Below are 14,416 nucleotides of genomic sequence, written 5' to 3'. Positions count from 1 at the left end.
TACATACTACATACATACTTCATATATACTACATTCATACATACATACTACATACATATTACATATGTACTACATTCATACAACATACATACTACTTCATACATACTACATTCATACAACATACATACATACAACATTCATACAACATACATACATGCTACATACATCATATATACAACATTCATACAACATACATACATACTACATAAATACTTCATATATACTACATTCATACAACATACATGCATACTACATACATACTACATATATACTACACTCATACAACATACATACATACATAGTACATACTACATACATACAACATACATAAAACATGCTACAGACATGCAACATACATACTACATATATACTACATACATACAACATACATAAAACATGCTACAGACATACTACATACATACTACATACAATACATTCATACAATACATAAATATAGACATACAGTACATATAACATAGAGTACATACCCACCATCACTTGTCACTTTGATCCCCGAAGCCAGTGTCATCTATAAAAAAATTAAAATAACAAACAACCGATATACTCCCTGATCCGCCGAAATCCACGAGTGTCCCACGACGATCTCCCTTGGAGGACAGCAGCATCAGCTGATGCCACCGCTCTCTAGGGGCCCCAGGAATACAATGATGGGAGGTAGGTATCCTTCCGCACTGTATTCCTCCGCCACTGTAAACAAATAGTCCCTAGTCTCACTTTTGGCATTGCTGTGTGAGAAAGTTCCCATGCAGCTTTTGCCATAAAGTGAGACCAGTGAACTATAGTAACCTCTCAGTGATGCAGTGCAGGAGATTGTCGTGGGACACTCGTGGATTTCTGTGGATCAGGGAGTATATCGGTTGTTTGTTATTTTAATATTTTTTACAGTGAGATGACACTGGCTTCGGGGAACAAAGTGACAAGTGATGGTGAGTATGTACTCTATGTTATATGTACTGTATGTCTATATGTATGTATTGTATGAATGTATTGTATGCAGTATGTATGTAGTATGTATGTAGTATGTATGTTGCATGTATCTTGTATGTATGTAGCATGTTGTATGTATGTTGTATGAATGTAGTATATATGTAGTATGTATGTATGTTGTATGAATGTAGTATATATGAAGTATGTATGTAGTATGTATGTATGTTGTATGAATGTTGTATATATGTAGTATGTATGTAGTATGTATGTTTTTTTTTACATTCAACACATTAGCCGGGTGATGGGACTACTACTGTCCCATCATTGGCTAATGTGTCAATCACTGTCATTGTAGCAGGCATCGCCCGATGGAACTTGCAGTCCCATCGGAGGATGCCTGCACAGAGCCCCGGCAGGCCCGCACAGAGCCCCGGCAGCCCGCACAGAGCCCCGGCAGCCCACACAGAGCCCCGGCAGCCCGCACAGAGCCCCGGCAGCCCGCACAGAGCCCCGGCAGGCCCGCATAGAGCCCCGGCAGGCCGCACAAAGAGCCCCGGCAGGCCCGCACAGAGCCCCGGCAGCCCGCACAGAGCCCTGGCAGGCCCGCACAGACCCCCGGCAAGCCCGCACAGACCGCGCATCATGATGCGCACAGACCGCGCATCATGATGACATCATTTCAGCAGCCAATCACAGCCACAACCCTGGCTCATTGCATTATAGGAACTTCCGATTCCGGTATCTGATATTGTAAAAATATCGGTACTCGGTATCGGAATTCCGATACAGCGAATATCGGCCGATACCCGATATTTGCAGTATCGAAATGCTCAACACTACTCATGACCTCTCCCCCACTATATCAGCATTCTGGTGTGAACTTTGCAGCAATGCAAAAGAGACTAATATAACAGGGGACTGAACAAACTCACACAAGCTGTAACATATGGAGCGGGGTCCAGCACTGCCCCAACAGGGAGCACGCTGAACCCTCACAGCAAAGCAGAATGCAGAAAAAGTCAAAACCAGATCAGATGCAAAGGATTAGCAAATGAACAACTTAACTGAAAAATGCAGGATCAGGCAGGAGACAGCAAACCTCCAAATGCACAGGAAGAAACCAAAATCACCAGCAGCAGCTGAGGGAAGCTTGCTCACTTAAATACTCCCAATCAATAACCCCTGACTTCCAATCATCGTCGTCAGGTGGCAGACTTCTGTCAACCCGGCCAGCTCCACTACCCGCAGTAACCACCAGAGGGAGCCCCGACTCAGAAGTCAGATCAAGAGAATTCACAACAGCCCCCACTATTCAGTCTCTATTCTGTGCTCACTAACTTTTCTCCCACCATACTGTTTCCTCACACTATTCCTCTCCCTCCTCATACTGTTTCACATCCCCCTATTCACCATACTGTCTCCTCATATATTTACCACCTCACTCTCTTTGCTTCCTGCTCACACTTACCCCTGACTCCACATACTGTGTCTGTATACATCCTATCACCTTCACTCCCTATACTGTGTCCATATACATTTTTCCCTTCACTACACATACTGTGTCCACATAAATTCCCCCGTTCACTCCCCATACTCTCTGCACCCATCCCCCACTCACCATACTGCATCTACACCCATTCCCCACTCACCATACTGTCTGCACCCATCCACCCATGCTTTTTCCTCATACATGCCCCCATTCCCCTGTACTGTTTCCTCATACATGCCCTCATTCCTCCATAACGTTTCCTCATACATGACTCCCACTCACCCATACTGTTTCCTCGTACATGCCCCACATTCTCCTGTACTGTGTCCTCATACATGCCCCCATTCCTCCATACTGTTTCTTTATACATGACCCCATCCCCAAATACTGTTTCCTTATACATGCTCCCATCCCACCATACTGTTTCCTCATAAATGCCTCCCCCTTTGCTCCTTATTTTGTGTCCTCAAATCTTCCCCCCACACATTATATCTCCCCATCCCCACTCCATATCTCCCCACACACATTAAACACCCCCATCCCCATGCCAAATCTCCACACACTCATTAAGTCTCCCATCCCCTCCAAATCCCCACACACATTAAATCTCCCCATCCCCACTTCAAATCTCCATACACACAATAAATCCCCCCATTCCCACTCCAAATCTCCCCACACATATTAAACACCCCCATCCCCATGCCAAATTTCCCCCACACATTAAATCTCCCATCCCCACTACAAAGCTCCCCATCCCCACTCTAAATCTTCCCCACATGCACTTAATCTTTGGTGTCTTCAGATCCACTGGAGCACTTACCACAAGTAAGTGCCTCTGCAGCGCCGATAAGTGATGTCAGCAGAAGTTCATGAATTGCTGGTTTAGAATAAAATGCGATCAAAAAATATCATGTGCCCGAAAATGGTACTAAATATGGAAAAATTACAGCTCTCAAAATTTGCAATAAAAAGCATCTTTTAGCATGTGACAGCTGCCAAGCATAAAAACCTGCTATAAATAGTAAATCAAACCCCCCTTTATCACTCCCTTAGTTAGGGAAAAATAATAAATTAAAAAAATGTAATTATTTCCATTTTCCCATTAGGGTTAGGATTGGGATTAGGGTTAGGGGTGTGTTAGGGTTAGGTTTGTGGTTACGGTTATGGTTAGGGTTGGGATTATAGTTAGCAGTGTGTTGGGGTTAGGGTTGGATTTAGAATTGGGGGGTTTCCACTGTTTTGGCACATCAGAGGGCTCTTCAAATGTGACATGGCGTCTGATCTCAATTCCAGCCAATTCTGTGTTGAAAAAGTCTAACGGTGCTCCTTCCCTTCCGAGCTCTGCCATGTGCAAAAACAGTGGTTTACCCCCACATATGGGGTATCAGCATATTCAGAACAAATTGCACAATAACTCTTGGGGTCCAATTTCTTCTGTTACCCTTGGGGAAAAAAATTGGGGGCAAAATATTATTTTTGTGGAAAAAAATATGATTTTTTATTTTTATGGCTCTATGTTATAAACTTCTGTGAAGCACTTGAGGGTTCAAAGTTCTCACCACACATCTAGATAAGTTCCATAAGGGGTCGAGTTTTCAAAATGGGGTCACTTGTAGGGGGTTTCCACTGTTTAGGCACATGAGGGGCTCTCCAAAAGTGACATAGCATCCAACCTCAATTCCAGTCAATTTTGCGTTGAAAAATTCAAACACTCTCCTTCCCTTCCGAGCTCTGCCATGCGCCTAAACAGAGGTTTACTCCCACATATGGGGTATCAGCGTACTCAGGACAAATTGCACAATAACTTTTGGGGTTCAATTTCTCCTGTTACCCTTGGGAAAATTAAAAAAAAATTGGATCTGAAGTAATGATTTTGTGAAAAAAAGTTAAATGTTCATTTTTCTTAAACATTCCAAAAATTCCTGTGAAGCATCTGAAGGGTTAATAAACTTCTTGAATGTGGTTTTGAGCACCTTGAGGGGTGCAGTTTTTAGAATGGTGTCACTTTTGGGTATTTTCTGTCATATAGACCCCTCAAAGTGACTTCAAATGTGATATGGTCCCTAAAAAAAATGGTGTTGTAAAAATGAGAAATCGCTGGTCAACTTTTAGCCCTTATAACTTCATAACAAAAAAAGTTGGTTCCAAAATTGTGCTGATGTAAAGTAAACATGTGGGAAATGTTACTTATTAAGTATTTTGTGTGACATATCTCTGTGATTTAAAGTCATGAAAATTCAAAATTGGAAAATTGGGAAATTTTCCAAATTTTCGCCAAATTTCGTTTTTTTTTCACAAATAAACGTAAGTCATATCAAAGAATTTTTACCCCTATCATGAAGTACAATATGTCACGAGAAAACTTTGTCAGAATCACCAGGATCCATGGAAGTGTTCCAGAGTTATTATCTCATAAAGGGACAGTGGTCAGAATTGTAAAAATTGGCCCGATCATTAACATGCAAACCACCCTTGGGGGTAAAGAGGTTAAACTGTTGCTTCTGGTTCAGTTATCTCTCAGGCTCATATGTCTATGCAAGTCTTCATTTATGTCTGACTGACCACTTTGAGGGCTTTAATCTCTAGGATGTATTTTTATTTCTTGTTTTCACAGTCCTTGCATTGTAGCCATATTGACTCCACTCCCCCTCAACCTCTGGTTAGGCTCTGGTCTCTCTTACAGGCCACTAGCCTGCTCCATAGTGTATGTCTAACATGCGTTTGTGTACTTTTTCACCGAACATGTCAAACACACATGCAGCATGTGAACTCATCTCAGACCCACCTTTTGATACTTCAGTGAAACATTGACGCCATCTAGTCAGAAACAGGCAATGACCCTTCTGGGTAACACCTTCTCTGAAACACCAGTCACTTTATTATATAGAGTTTAATTATTAAAAACTTGCAGAAATGCTGTGAATGATATTGTTGTATGTTTCATGAGGCATTCTTCTAGTTACGTTAGGTTTTTGTGTCAGATGTCATAATGTAATACATATAATTGTTCTCATTGCATTTACTTATAACAGCATTGGCAAGCATATTGGGCTGATGTCAGATAACACCAGCAGATTTACCTGCAATGGAAAATTGATCCATAATTTCATTAGCACCAGCACATTTACTGAATACACTGTGGTGGAGGAAATGGGTGTGGTCAAGATACATGATGATGCACCCCTGGACAAAGTATGTTTGATAGGATGTGGCTTTTCCACAGGATATGGATCCGCGATTAATTTGGCTAAGGTAAGTGATTAAGCTAATTACAAGTAAGTGAAAAAAAACAAGTGAAATATAGCCAAACTTTATCTACTCCTTTGTATTTAGTAAAACAAATTCCAGCATCACTTTAAATAAATATCAGGCCATTATAGACCCTAAATGCATCTACTATAGAAAAGCAAGTCCTCGAAAACCAAAGAGAAAAAATGGAGAACAAATTGAAGAGTTTGAGGCAAAAAATATTCTTTTTATTAGTACAAAAAACACTAAAAGAAACCTACAGCGGTTAAGAAAGGACATACAAATGGTGACAAACTACTCAAGTTTGTTATGTTTTTATATTTCTAAGTTATGTTACTGTGTATATAGTTTGTGACACTTCTTGTTCATCTTCAGTTCCATTTCAGACATGATAAATCTGTTTTTTTTGGTAAGCTGGGATCAATTACTATTCCTATTCCTTTACAACAAATAAATATTGGGGAGGATGCCTGTGACAATTTATGACATTTGTGGCTTATGCTACTTACCCAGAGGAATTCATCATCAATCAACAATGAATATTTATTGTGCACTGTACCTAAATATTATTTATACATAAAATTGTTGCTGAGTTTCATCCTCTTCCTCTCTTTTTCTTTCATTTTTTTTATTAGGAACTCTTAGATGGGGGCACAGGTTTTCTGTTATTGTCTTTGGGACTGCCTTTCTCCACTTTGTGCTCCGGTCTATGCCCCTACATCTTTGTGTCGGCCTGCACATATCTTAGCCTGACATTCATAGTACTGGTCTAATAACTGGGTGTGGACAGAGTGCGCACACGGCAATTTGCACATGTGCCGATAGCCCAATCCCAATGATGGTCCAGCGATCAGGTAACCATGGTCATACAGTATGTTTAAAACGTCCTGCAGTGAAAATTTTTTATCACGTCCTACTGAGAAAGCAACAAAACAAATACCGTAAGTGAAACACACGTTGGGGATTCACCTGCATGTGTACTGGGGATCATTTTGTGCAGAATGGGTAAGGATTCCTTTTTGTCTGGATTATTGTGCTAAAGTGTGGTGGGGAGTGTTGATGGAGGAAATTGAATGGCAATTATGGCATATATATGGATATGTTAAATTTTCATCCTCACTCACCTACTCCTAGTGACTATGCATAAATGATCAGCTTTCATTGTTTGTCACCATTTGTATGTCTTTTTTAACCTCTGCAGGGGTCTTTTAGTATTAACAAAAGTTTTTTAGCCTCAAACACTCCAATTGGTTCTCCTTTTTTTCTCCTTTGTATTTAGCGATTACCTGTTTCTTACAGTATTATAGTTCCACATAAAATAAAAAGAGAACGTTTGAAACTGTTCTAAAATAAAAAATAAATCCAACTATAATCATCTTATATAAACAGATTTTCTTTTTCAGGTCGAGCCCGGATCTACTTGTGCTGTATTTGGTTTGGGTGGCATTGGTCTTTCAGTGATTATAGGATGTAAAGTAGCCGGTGCTGCCAGAATTATTGCAATTGATGTAAACAGCAAAAAATTTGAGAAAGCCAAAGAGCTTGGAGCCACTGAGTTTATCAACCCTAAGAACTATGAAAATCCAATACATGAGGTGATACAGAAGATGACTAATGGTGGAGTCCATTATTCTTTTGAATGCATTGGAAACACTGATATCATGGTAAATAGATCAAGTTATTACAGATTTTACATAGACACTAGGGATGAGTGAGTGTGCTCAGCGAATATCACTCGAGTGTCTGGATGTACAGATATGCTTGGCACTCAATGAGCATTGGCTGGTGCTCAGATTTGAAGCTCGAATCCCTTCCTGCCATTTTTGAGCCTGCGACACAGCCAATAAGCATGTGGAAATTGCCTTTTAGTGACTGTAATGCCGTAGCCATCTTGAGAGTGGCATTACTGTGATTGGCTGGCTGCATTCCTAATCAGAGGTTATAAAAAGACTGCCGCCACCGAGCTCAACTCACTGACACTATTGCACAGCTCAGGGAAAGTTCTGATTGGAAGAAGAAAGTAGTTATCCAGGTCTGTGTGTACACAGTTTAATGAGAGTCCTCTAGTATTGATACTGGTGCTGATCAGTGGTGTAACTACAAAGTTATGGGCCCCGGTACAAACTTTCAATTGACCCCCTATGCCAAAATATTTTCCACCCAAATTCACATTTTCAATATTCATTGCACACACTCTTTTGTAGATTCTATGAGGATTCTCCAGTGTGATTTACCTACATGCAGTCACGTGCCGACTTGACGTGTGTGGCCTCACTCTATATAAGTATACTGAATGAAGCTGGACACGTCTAATCGGAATGTGGCCGGGATTATGCAAATGGCATACTTGTGGTCACATGACAGCCCGTTCACTGTGTGGATTCCTAACAGTGCAGTCACTTAGAGCAGGTGCAGACTTGTGCGCCAAGCCTGGACATCCCCTTTAATCATACAGACTCAGAGATCATGAAAGGAACAATTCATTTTGCACTGTTCTGGTCCAGTTCTCCGTGGCAGCCGGTCCTCACTTCAGTGCCCCGCCATCCTGGATGCATTTTGCATTTACCAGGCACCCCAACATCATGGTATCAGGGCAGGTATAGTCACTAGATCTCACACGACGTCCATTCCTTTTCCTAAAAATAGTGATTAATATTAGAGAACAGGACCCTGGTCCAGTTGCCATGTCAGTAGTCTTAGGGCACCGTACGGGAGCCTTGTGAACCACCTCCTACCTCTCAGCATCCCTGGCACATCTTCAGAAGTGACGGCATTGTTGTGGCGTGACCCTCACATGACATCACGCCGAGCCAACGAATCACAAGATGCGCTGGCAGGTGGGAGGCCGTCATCAGGGCTCCTGTCCAGTGTCCACAGACTACTTATGGGACAGCTAGATCAGGGGCCTATATATCAATTGGCTCATCTCTAAATAATTACCATCCAGTAAATTACATGTACTCCAAAATTGGGCTACTTAACCTCCATGTTGGTTCTGCATAAAGTAATCTACCTCAAGGAAAAAAAATGGTTTTCTGGAATGATAAGATGAAATAGAGCATAATGTGATTCTGACCACATTGTCGGCAGTAGGACCCTGCTCAGCATCAGCCACATACATCTCGCCGGCACTAGGACCCGAGGCAGCAGGAGGCCACATAAGAAGTCAGCTCTAGGACCCAGCGCCGCTCGCACATTCCTCTCATTCCAGTGAATGGGGCTGATTGTTGGTGCAGAGCGCTGAGCACAGCACTCACTGCCCGCTGTGATGGGACCATCCTGAGCCCCCCAGCCACACTCTGGGGTTCAAATCCCAACAAGGATGACATCTGCAAAGAGTTTGTATGTTCTACCCGCGTTTGTGTGGGTTTCCTGCCACACTCACAAGACCTACAAATAGGATGTTTAGATTGTGAGCCCCAATGGGGACAGTGTTGATGATGTATGTAAAGCGCTGTGGATTTAATAGCGCAATATCAATGAATAAATATTATTCTTAATATTATGTCACAATACCAGGATCTGAGGATCTTCTGTTTCGAGGTCATGAGCTCTCTGATGCGATGTTGCTGCCTGTCTCGCTGTCTTCCTCTTTTGACACTGCAGTGTGGTGGACAAGAAAACATTAACTGGTTAACAGCAAGAAGTATGTTGTCTGTGCTAACTGAACTATAACTATCCCAATACCATGTCCAGCAGACATTCGAGATTACCCCTAAATACTCGTGTATAAGCCGACCCCCTTAAAACTGGGAAAACTTATTGACACGCGCGTAAGCCTAGGGTGGAAAATGCAGCAGCTACTGATGAATTTCAAAAATAAAAATAGATACCAATAAGAGTAAAATTAATTGAGACATCAGTAGGTTAAATGTTTTTGAATATCCATATTGAATCAGGAGCCCTATATAATGCTCCATACAGTTCATGATGGGCCACATAAGAGGCTCCATACAAAATAAGCCCCATATAATGCTGCACAAAGGTTTATAATGGCCCCATAAGATGCTCCATAGAATAATATGCCCCATATGCTGCTCCATAAAGGTTATGGCCCCATAAAACGTTCCATAGATTATGCCCCATATGCTGCCTCATAAAATGCTCCATAGAATAAGCCCCATAAAATGCCCCATAGATTATGCCCCATATGCTGCTCCATAAGGTGCTCCATTGAATATACCCCAATATGCTTCCCCCATAAGATGCTCCATTGAATATGCTTCCATATGCTGCCCCCATAAGATGCTCCACTGAATATGCCCCCATAAGATGCTCCACTAAATATGCCCCCATATGCTGCCCCATAAGATGCTCCAATGAATATGCCCCCATAAGATGCTCCATTGAATATGCCCCATATGCTGCCCCCATAAGATGCTCCATTGAATATGCCCCCATAAGATGCTTCATTGAATATGCCCCATATGCTGCCCCCATAAGATGCTCCATTGAATATGCCCCCATAAGATGCTCCACTGAATATGCCCCCATATGCTGCCCCCATAAGATGCTCCACTGAATATGCCCCCATATGATGCTCCACTGAATATGCCCCCATATGCTGCCTCCATAAGATGCTCCACTGAATATGCCCCCATATGCTGCCCCCATAAGATGCTCCACTGAATATGCCCCCATATGCTACCTCCATAAGATGCTCCACTGAATATGCCCCCATAGGATGCTCCACTGAATATGCCCCCATATGCTGCCTCCATAAGATGCTCCACCAAATATGCCCCCATAAGCTGCCCTCATAAGATGCTCCACTGAATATGCCCCCATATGCTGCCCCCATAAGATGCTCTACTGAATTTGCCCCCATATGCTGCCCCCTCATAAGATGCTCCATTGAATATGCCCCCATAAGATGCTCCACTGAATATGCCCCCATATGCTGCCCCCCATAAGATGCTCCATTGAATATGCCCCATAAGATGCTCCATTGAATATGCCCCCATAAGATGCTCCATTGAATATGCCCCCATAAGATGCTCCATTGAATACGCCCCATATGCTGCCCCCCATAAGATGCTCCATTGATTATGCCCCCATGTGCTGCCCCCATAAGATGCTCCACTGAATATGCCCCCATATGCTGCCTCTATAAGATGCTGCACTGAATATGCCCCCATATGCTGCCCCCATAAGATGCTCCACTGAATATGCCCCCATATCCTGCCCCCATAAGATGCTCTATTGAATATGACCCCATAAGATGCTCCATTGAATATGCCCCCATATGCTGCCCCCCATAAGATGCTCCATTGAATATGCCCCCATAAAATGCTCCATTGAATATGCCCACATACAGTGGGGCAAAAAAGTATTTAGTCAGTCAGCAACAGTGCAAGTTCCACCACTTAAAATGATGAGAGGCGTCTGTAATTTACATCATAGGTAGACCTCAACTATGGGAGACAAACTGAGAAAAAAAAATCCAGAAAATCACATTGTCTGTTTTTTTTTCATTTTATTTGCATATTATGGTGGAAAATAAGTATTTGGTCAGAAACAAAATTTCATCTCAATACTTTGTGATATATCCTTTGTTGGCAATGACAGAGGTCAAACGTTTTCTGTAAGTCTTCACAAGGTTGCCACACACTGTTGTTGGTATGTTGGCCCATTCCTCCATGCAGATCTCCTCTAGAGCAGTGATGTTTTTGGCTTTTCGCTTGGCAACACGGACTTTCAACTCCCTCCAAAGGTTTTCTATAGGGTTGAGATCTGGAGACTGGCTAGGCCACTCCAGGACCTTGAAATGCTTCTTACGAAGCCACTCCTTCGTTGCCCTGGCGGTGTGCTTTGGATCATTGTCATGTTGAAAGACCCAGCCACGTTTCATCTTCAATGCCCTTGCTGATGGAAGGAGGTTTGCACTCAAAATCTCACGATACATGGCCCCATTCATTCTTTCATGTACCCGGATCAGTCGTCCTGGCCCCTTTGCAGAGAAACAGCCCCAAAGCATGATGTTTCCACCACCATGCTTTACAGTAGGTATGGTGTTTGATGGATGCAACTCAGTATTCTTTTTCCTCCAAACACGACAAGTTGTGTTTCTACCAAACAGTTCCAGTTTGGTTTCATCAGACCATAGGACATTCTCCCAAAACTCCTCTGGATCATCCAAATGCTCTCTAGCAAACTTCAGACGGGCCCGGACATGTACAGGCTTAAGCAGTGGGACACGTCTGGCACTGCAGGATCTGAGTCCATGGTGGCGTAGTGTGTTACTTATGGTAGGCCTTGTTACATTGGTCCCAGCTCTCTGCAGTTCATTCACTAGGTCCCCCCGCGTGGTTCTGGGATTTTTGCTCACCGTTCTTGTGATCATTCTGACCCCACGGGGTGGGATTTTGCGTGGAGCACCAGATCGAGGGAGATTATCAGTGGTCTTGTATATCTTTCATTTTCTAATTATTGCTCCCACAGTTGATTTCTTCACTCCAAGCTGGTTGGCTATTGCAGATTCAGTCTTCCCAGCCTGGTGCAGGGCTACAATTTTGTTTCTGGTGTCCTTTGACAGCTCTTTGGTCTTCACCATAGTGGAGTTTGGAGTCAGACTGTTTGAGGGTGTGCACAGGTGTCTTTTTATACTGATAACAAGTTTAAACAGGTGCCATTACTACAGGTAATGAGTGGAGGAAAGAGGAGACTCTTAAAGAAGAAGTTACAGGTCTGTGAGAGCCAGAAATCTTGATTGCTTGTTTCTGACCAAATACTTATTTTCCACCCTAATATGCAAATAAAATGAAAAAAAAACAGACAATGTGATTTTCTGGATTTTTTTTTCTCAGTTTGTCTCCCATAGTTGAGGTCTACCTATGATGTAAATTACAGACGCCTCTCATCTTTTTAAGTGGTGGAACTTGCACTATTGCTGACTGACTAAATACTTTTTTGCCCCACTGTATGCTGCCCTCATAAGATGCTCCACTGAATATACCCCCATAAGATGCTCCACTGAATATGCCCCCATAAGATGCTCCATTCAATATGCCCCCATATGCTGTCCCCATAAGATGCTCCATAGATTATGCCCCCATATGCTGCCCACATAAGATGCCCCATAGAATATGCCCCCATATATTGCTGCTGCCGCTACTGCAGGTATTAAAAAAAATCTGCTCAGTCTCCCCCTGACCCCCATTCTCCCCCTGGCAATCATTAAAACCCCCCCGCTCATTCCTCTCCCCGCTGCTCAGTCTTCCCCCCGGCCCCCATTCTCCCCCTGGCACTCATTTTCCCCCCTCATTCCTCTCCCCGCTCCTCAGTCTCCCCCCAGCCCCCATTCTCCCTCTGGTTCATTGCCCCACCCCGGCGCTCATTCCCTCCATGCTCATCTCCCACCTGCTCATTGCCCCCTCCGGCACTCAGTCTTCCCGCGGCCCCCATTCTCCCCCTGGCACTCATTTCCCCCCTTCATTCCTCTCCCAGCTGCTCAGTCTCCCCCTGGCCCCCATTCTCCCCCGGCACTCATTTCCTCCCCATTCCTCTCCCCGCTGCTCAGTCTCCCCCCCGGCCCCCATTCTCCTCCTGGATCATTGCCCCCCCTCCCCTGGCGCTCATCCCCCCCTGCTCATTGCCCCCTCCGGCCTCAGTCTTCCCCCGGCCCCCATTCTCCCCCTAGCACTCATTTCCCCCCATTCCCCTTCCCGCTGCTCAGTCTCCCCCCGGCACCCATTCTCCCCTTGGATGGATCATTGCCCCCCTCCCCCGGCGCTCATTCCCCCCACGCTCATCCCCCCGCTGCTCAGTGTCCCCCCACAGCCCCCATTCTGACCCTTTGCTCATTCCTCTCCCCACTGCTCAGTCTCCCCTGGCCCCCATTCTCCCCCTCGATCATTGCCCCCCCTCCCCGGCACTCATTTCCCCTGCGCTCATCTACCCCCCTGCTCATTGCCCCCCGTCACTCAGTCTTCCCACCAGCCCCGATTCTCCCCCTGGCACTCATTCCCCCATTCATAGAATCATAGAATCATAGAATCATAGAATCGTAGAGTTGGAAGGGACCTCCTGGGCCATCTGGTCCAACCCCCTGCTCAAAGCAGGATTCGCTAAATCATCCCAGTCAGATGTCTGTCCAGCCTCTGTTTGAAGACTTCCATTGAAGGAGAACTCACCACTTCTCATGGCAGCCTGTTCCACTCATTGATCACTCTAACTGTCAAAAAGTTTTTTCTAATATCTAATCTGTGTCTCCTCCCATTCAGTTTCATCCCATTGCTTCTAGTCTTTCCTTGTGTAAATGAGAATAAAGTTGATCCTTCTACAATGTGACAGCCCTTTAGATATTTGTAGACAGCTATTAAGTCTCCTCTCAGTCTTCTCTTTTGCAAACTAAACATTCCCAAATCCTGCAACCTTTCCTCATAAGACAGGGTTTGCAGACCGGTCACCATTCTGGTCGCTCTTTTCTGAACTTGCTCCAGTTTGTTGATGTCTTTTTTAAAATGTGGTGCCCAAAACTGGACACAATATTCCAGATGAGGTCTGACCAAAGAGGAGTAGAGGGAAATAATGACTTCACGTGATCTAGACTGTATGCTTCTGTTAATACATCCTAGAACTGCATTTGCCTTTTTTGCTGCTGCATCACACTGTTGACTCATATTCAGTCTGTGATCTATTAGTATACCCAAGTCTTTTTCACATGTGCTGTCACTTAGCCTTATTCCTCCCATTCTATATATGCTTTTTTCATTTTTATTGCCCAGATGT

The 14,416-nt window shown here is 43.8% G+C and overlaps 1 protein-coding gene across 1 annotated transcript in view; it reads left to right on the top strand.

Moving 5' to 3' along the window:
• Positions 1–14,416, top strand: part of LOC141100807 (alcohol dehydrogenase 1-like) — a 144,292-nt gene that overhangs the window by 52,257 nt on the left and 77,619 nt on the right. Inside the window, exons 5-6 of the mRNA XM_073589486.1 lie at positions 5,470–5,689; positions 7,090–7,350. Of these exons, the coding sequence (XP_073445587.1) occupies positions 5,470–5,689; positions 7,090–7,350 (481 nt within the window). The remainder of the gene's footprint in view (positions 1–5,469; positions 5,690–7,089; positions 7,351–14,416) is intronic.

Source organism: Dendrobates tinctorius, unplaced genomic scaffold (assembly GCF_039654945.1).
Source record: "Dendrobates tinctorius isolate UK_male_01 unplaced genomic scaffold, ASM3965494v1 ptg000011l, whole genome shotgun sequence".
Taxonomy (NCBI): Eukaryota; Metazoa; Chordata; class Amphibia; order Anura; family Dendrobatidae; genus Dendrobates; species Dendrobates tinctorius.
The sequence above is the reverse complement of the archived record's forward strand: the minus strand, read 5'-3'. Positions and strand labels throughout refer to the sequence as shown.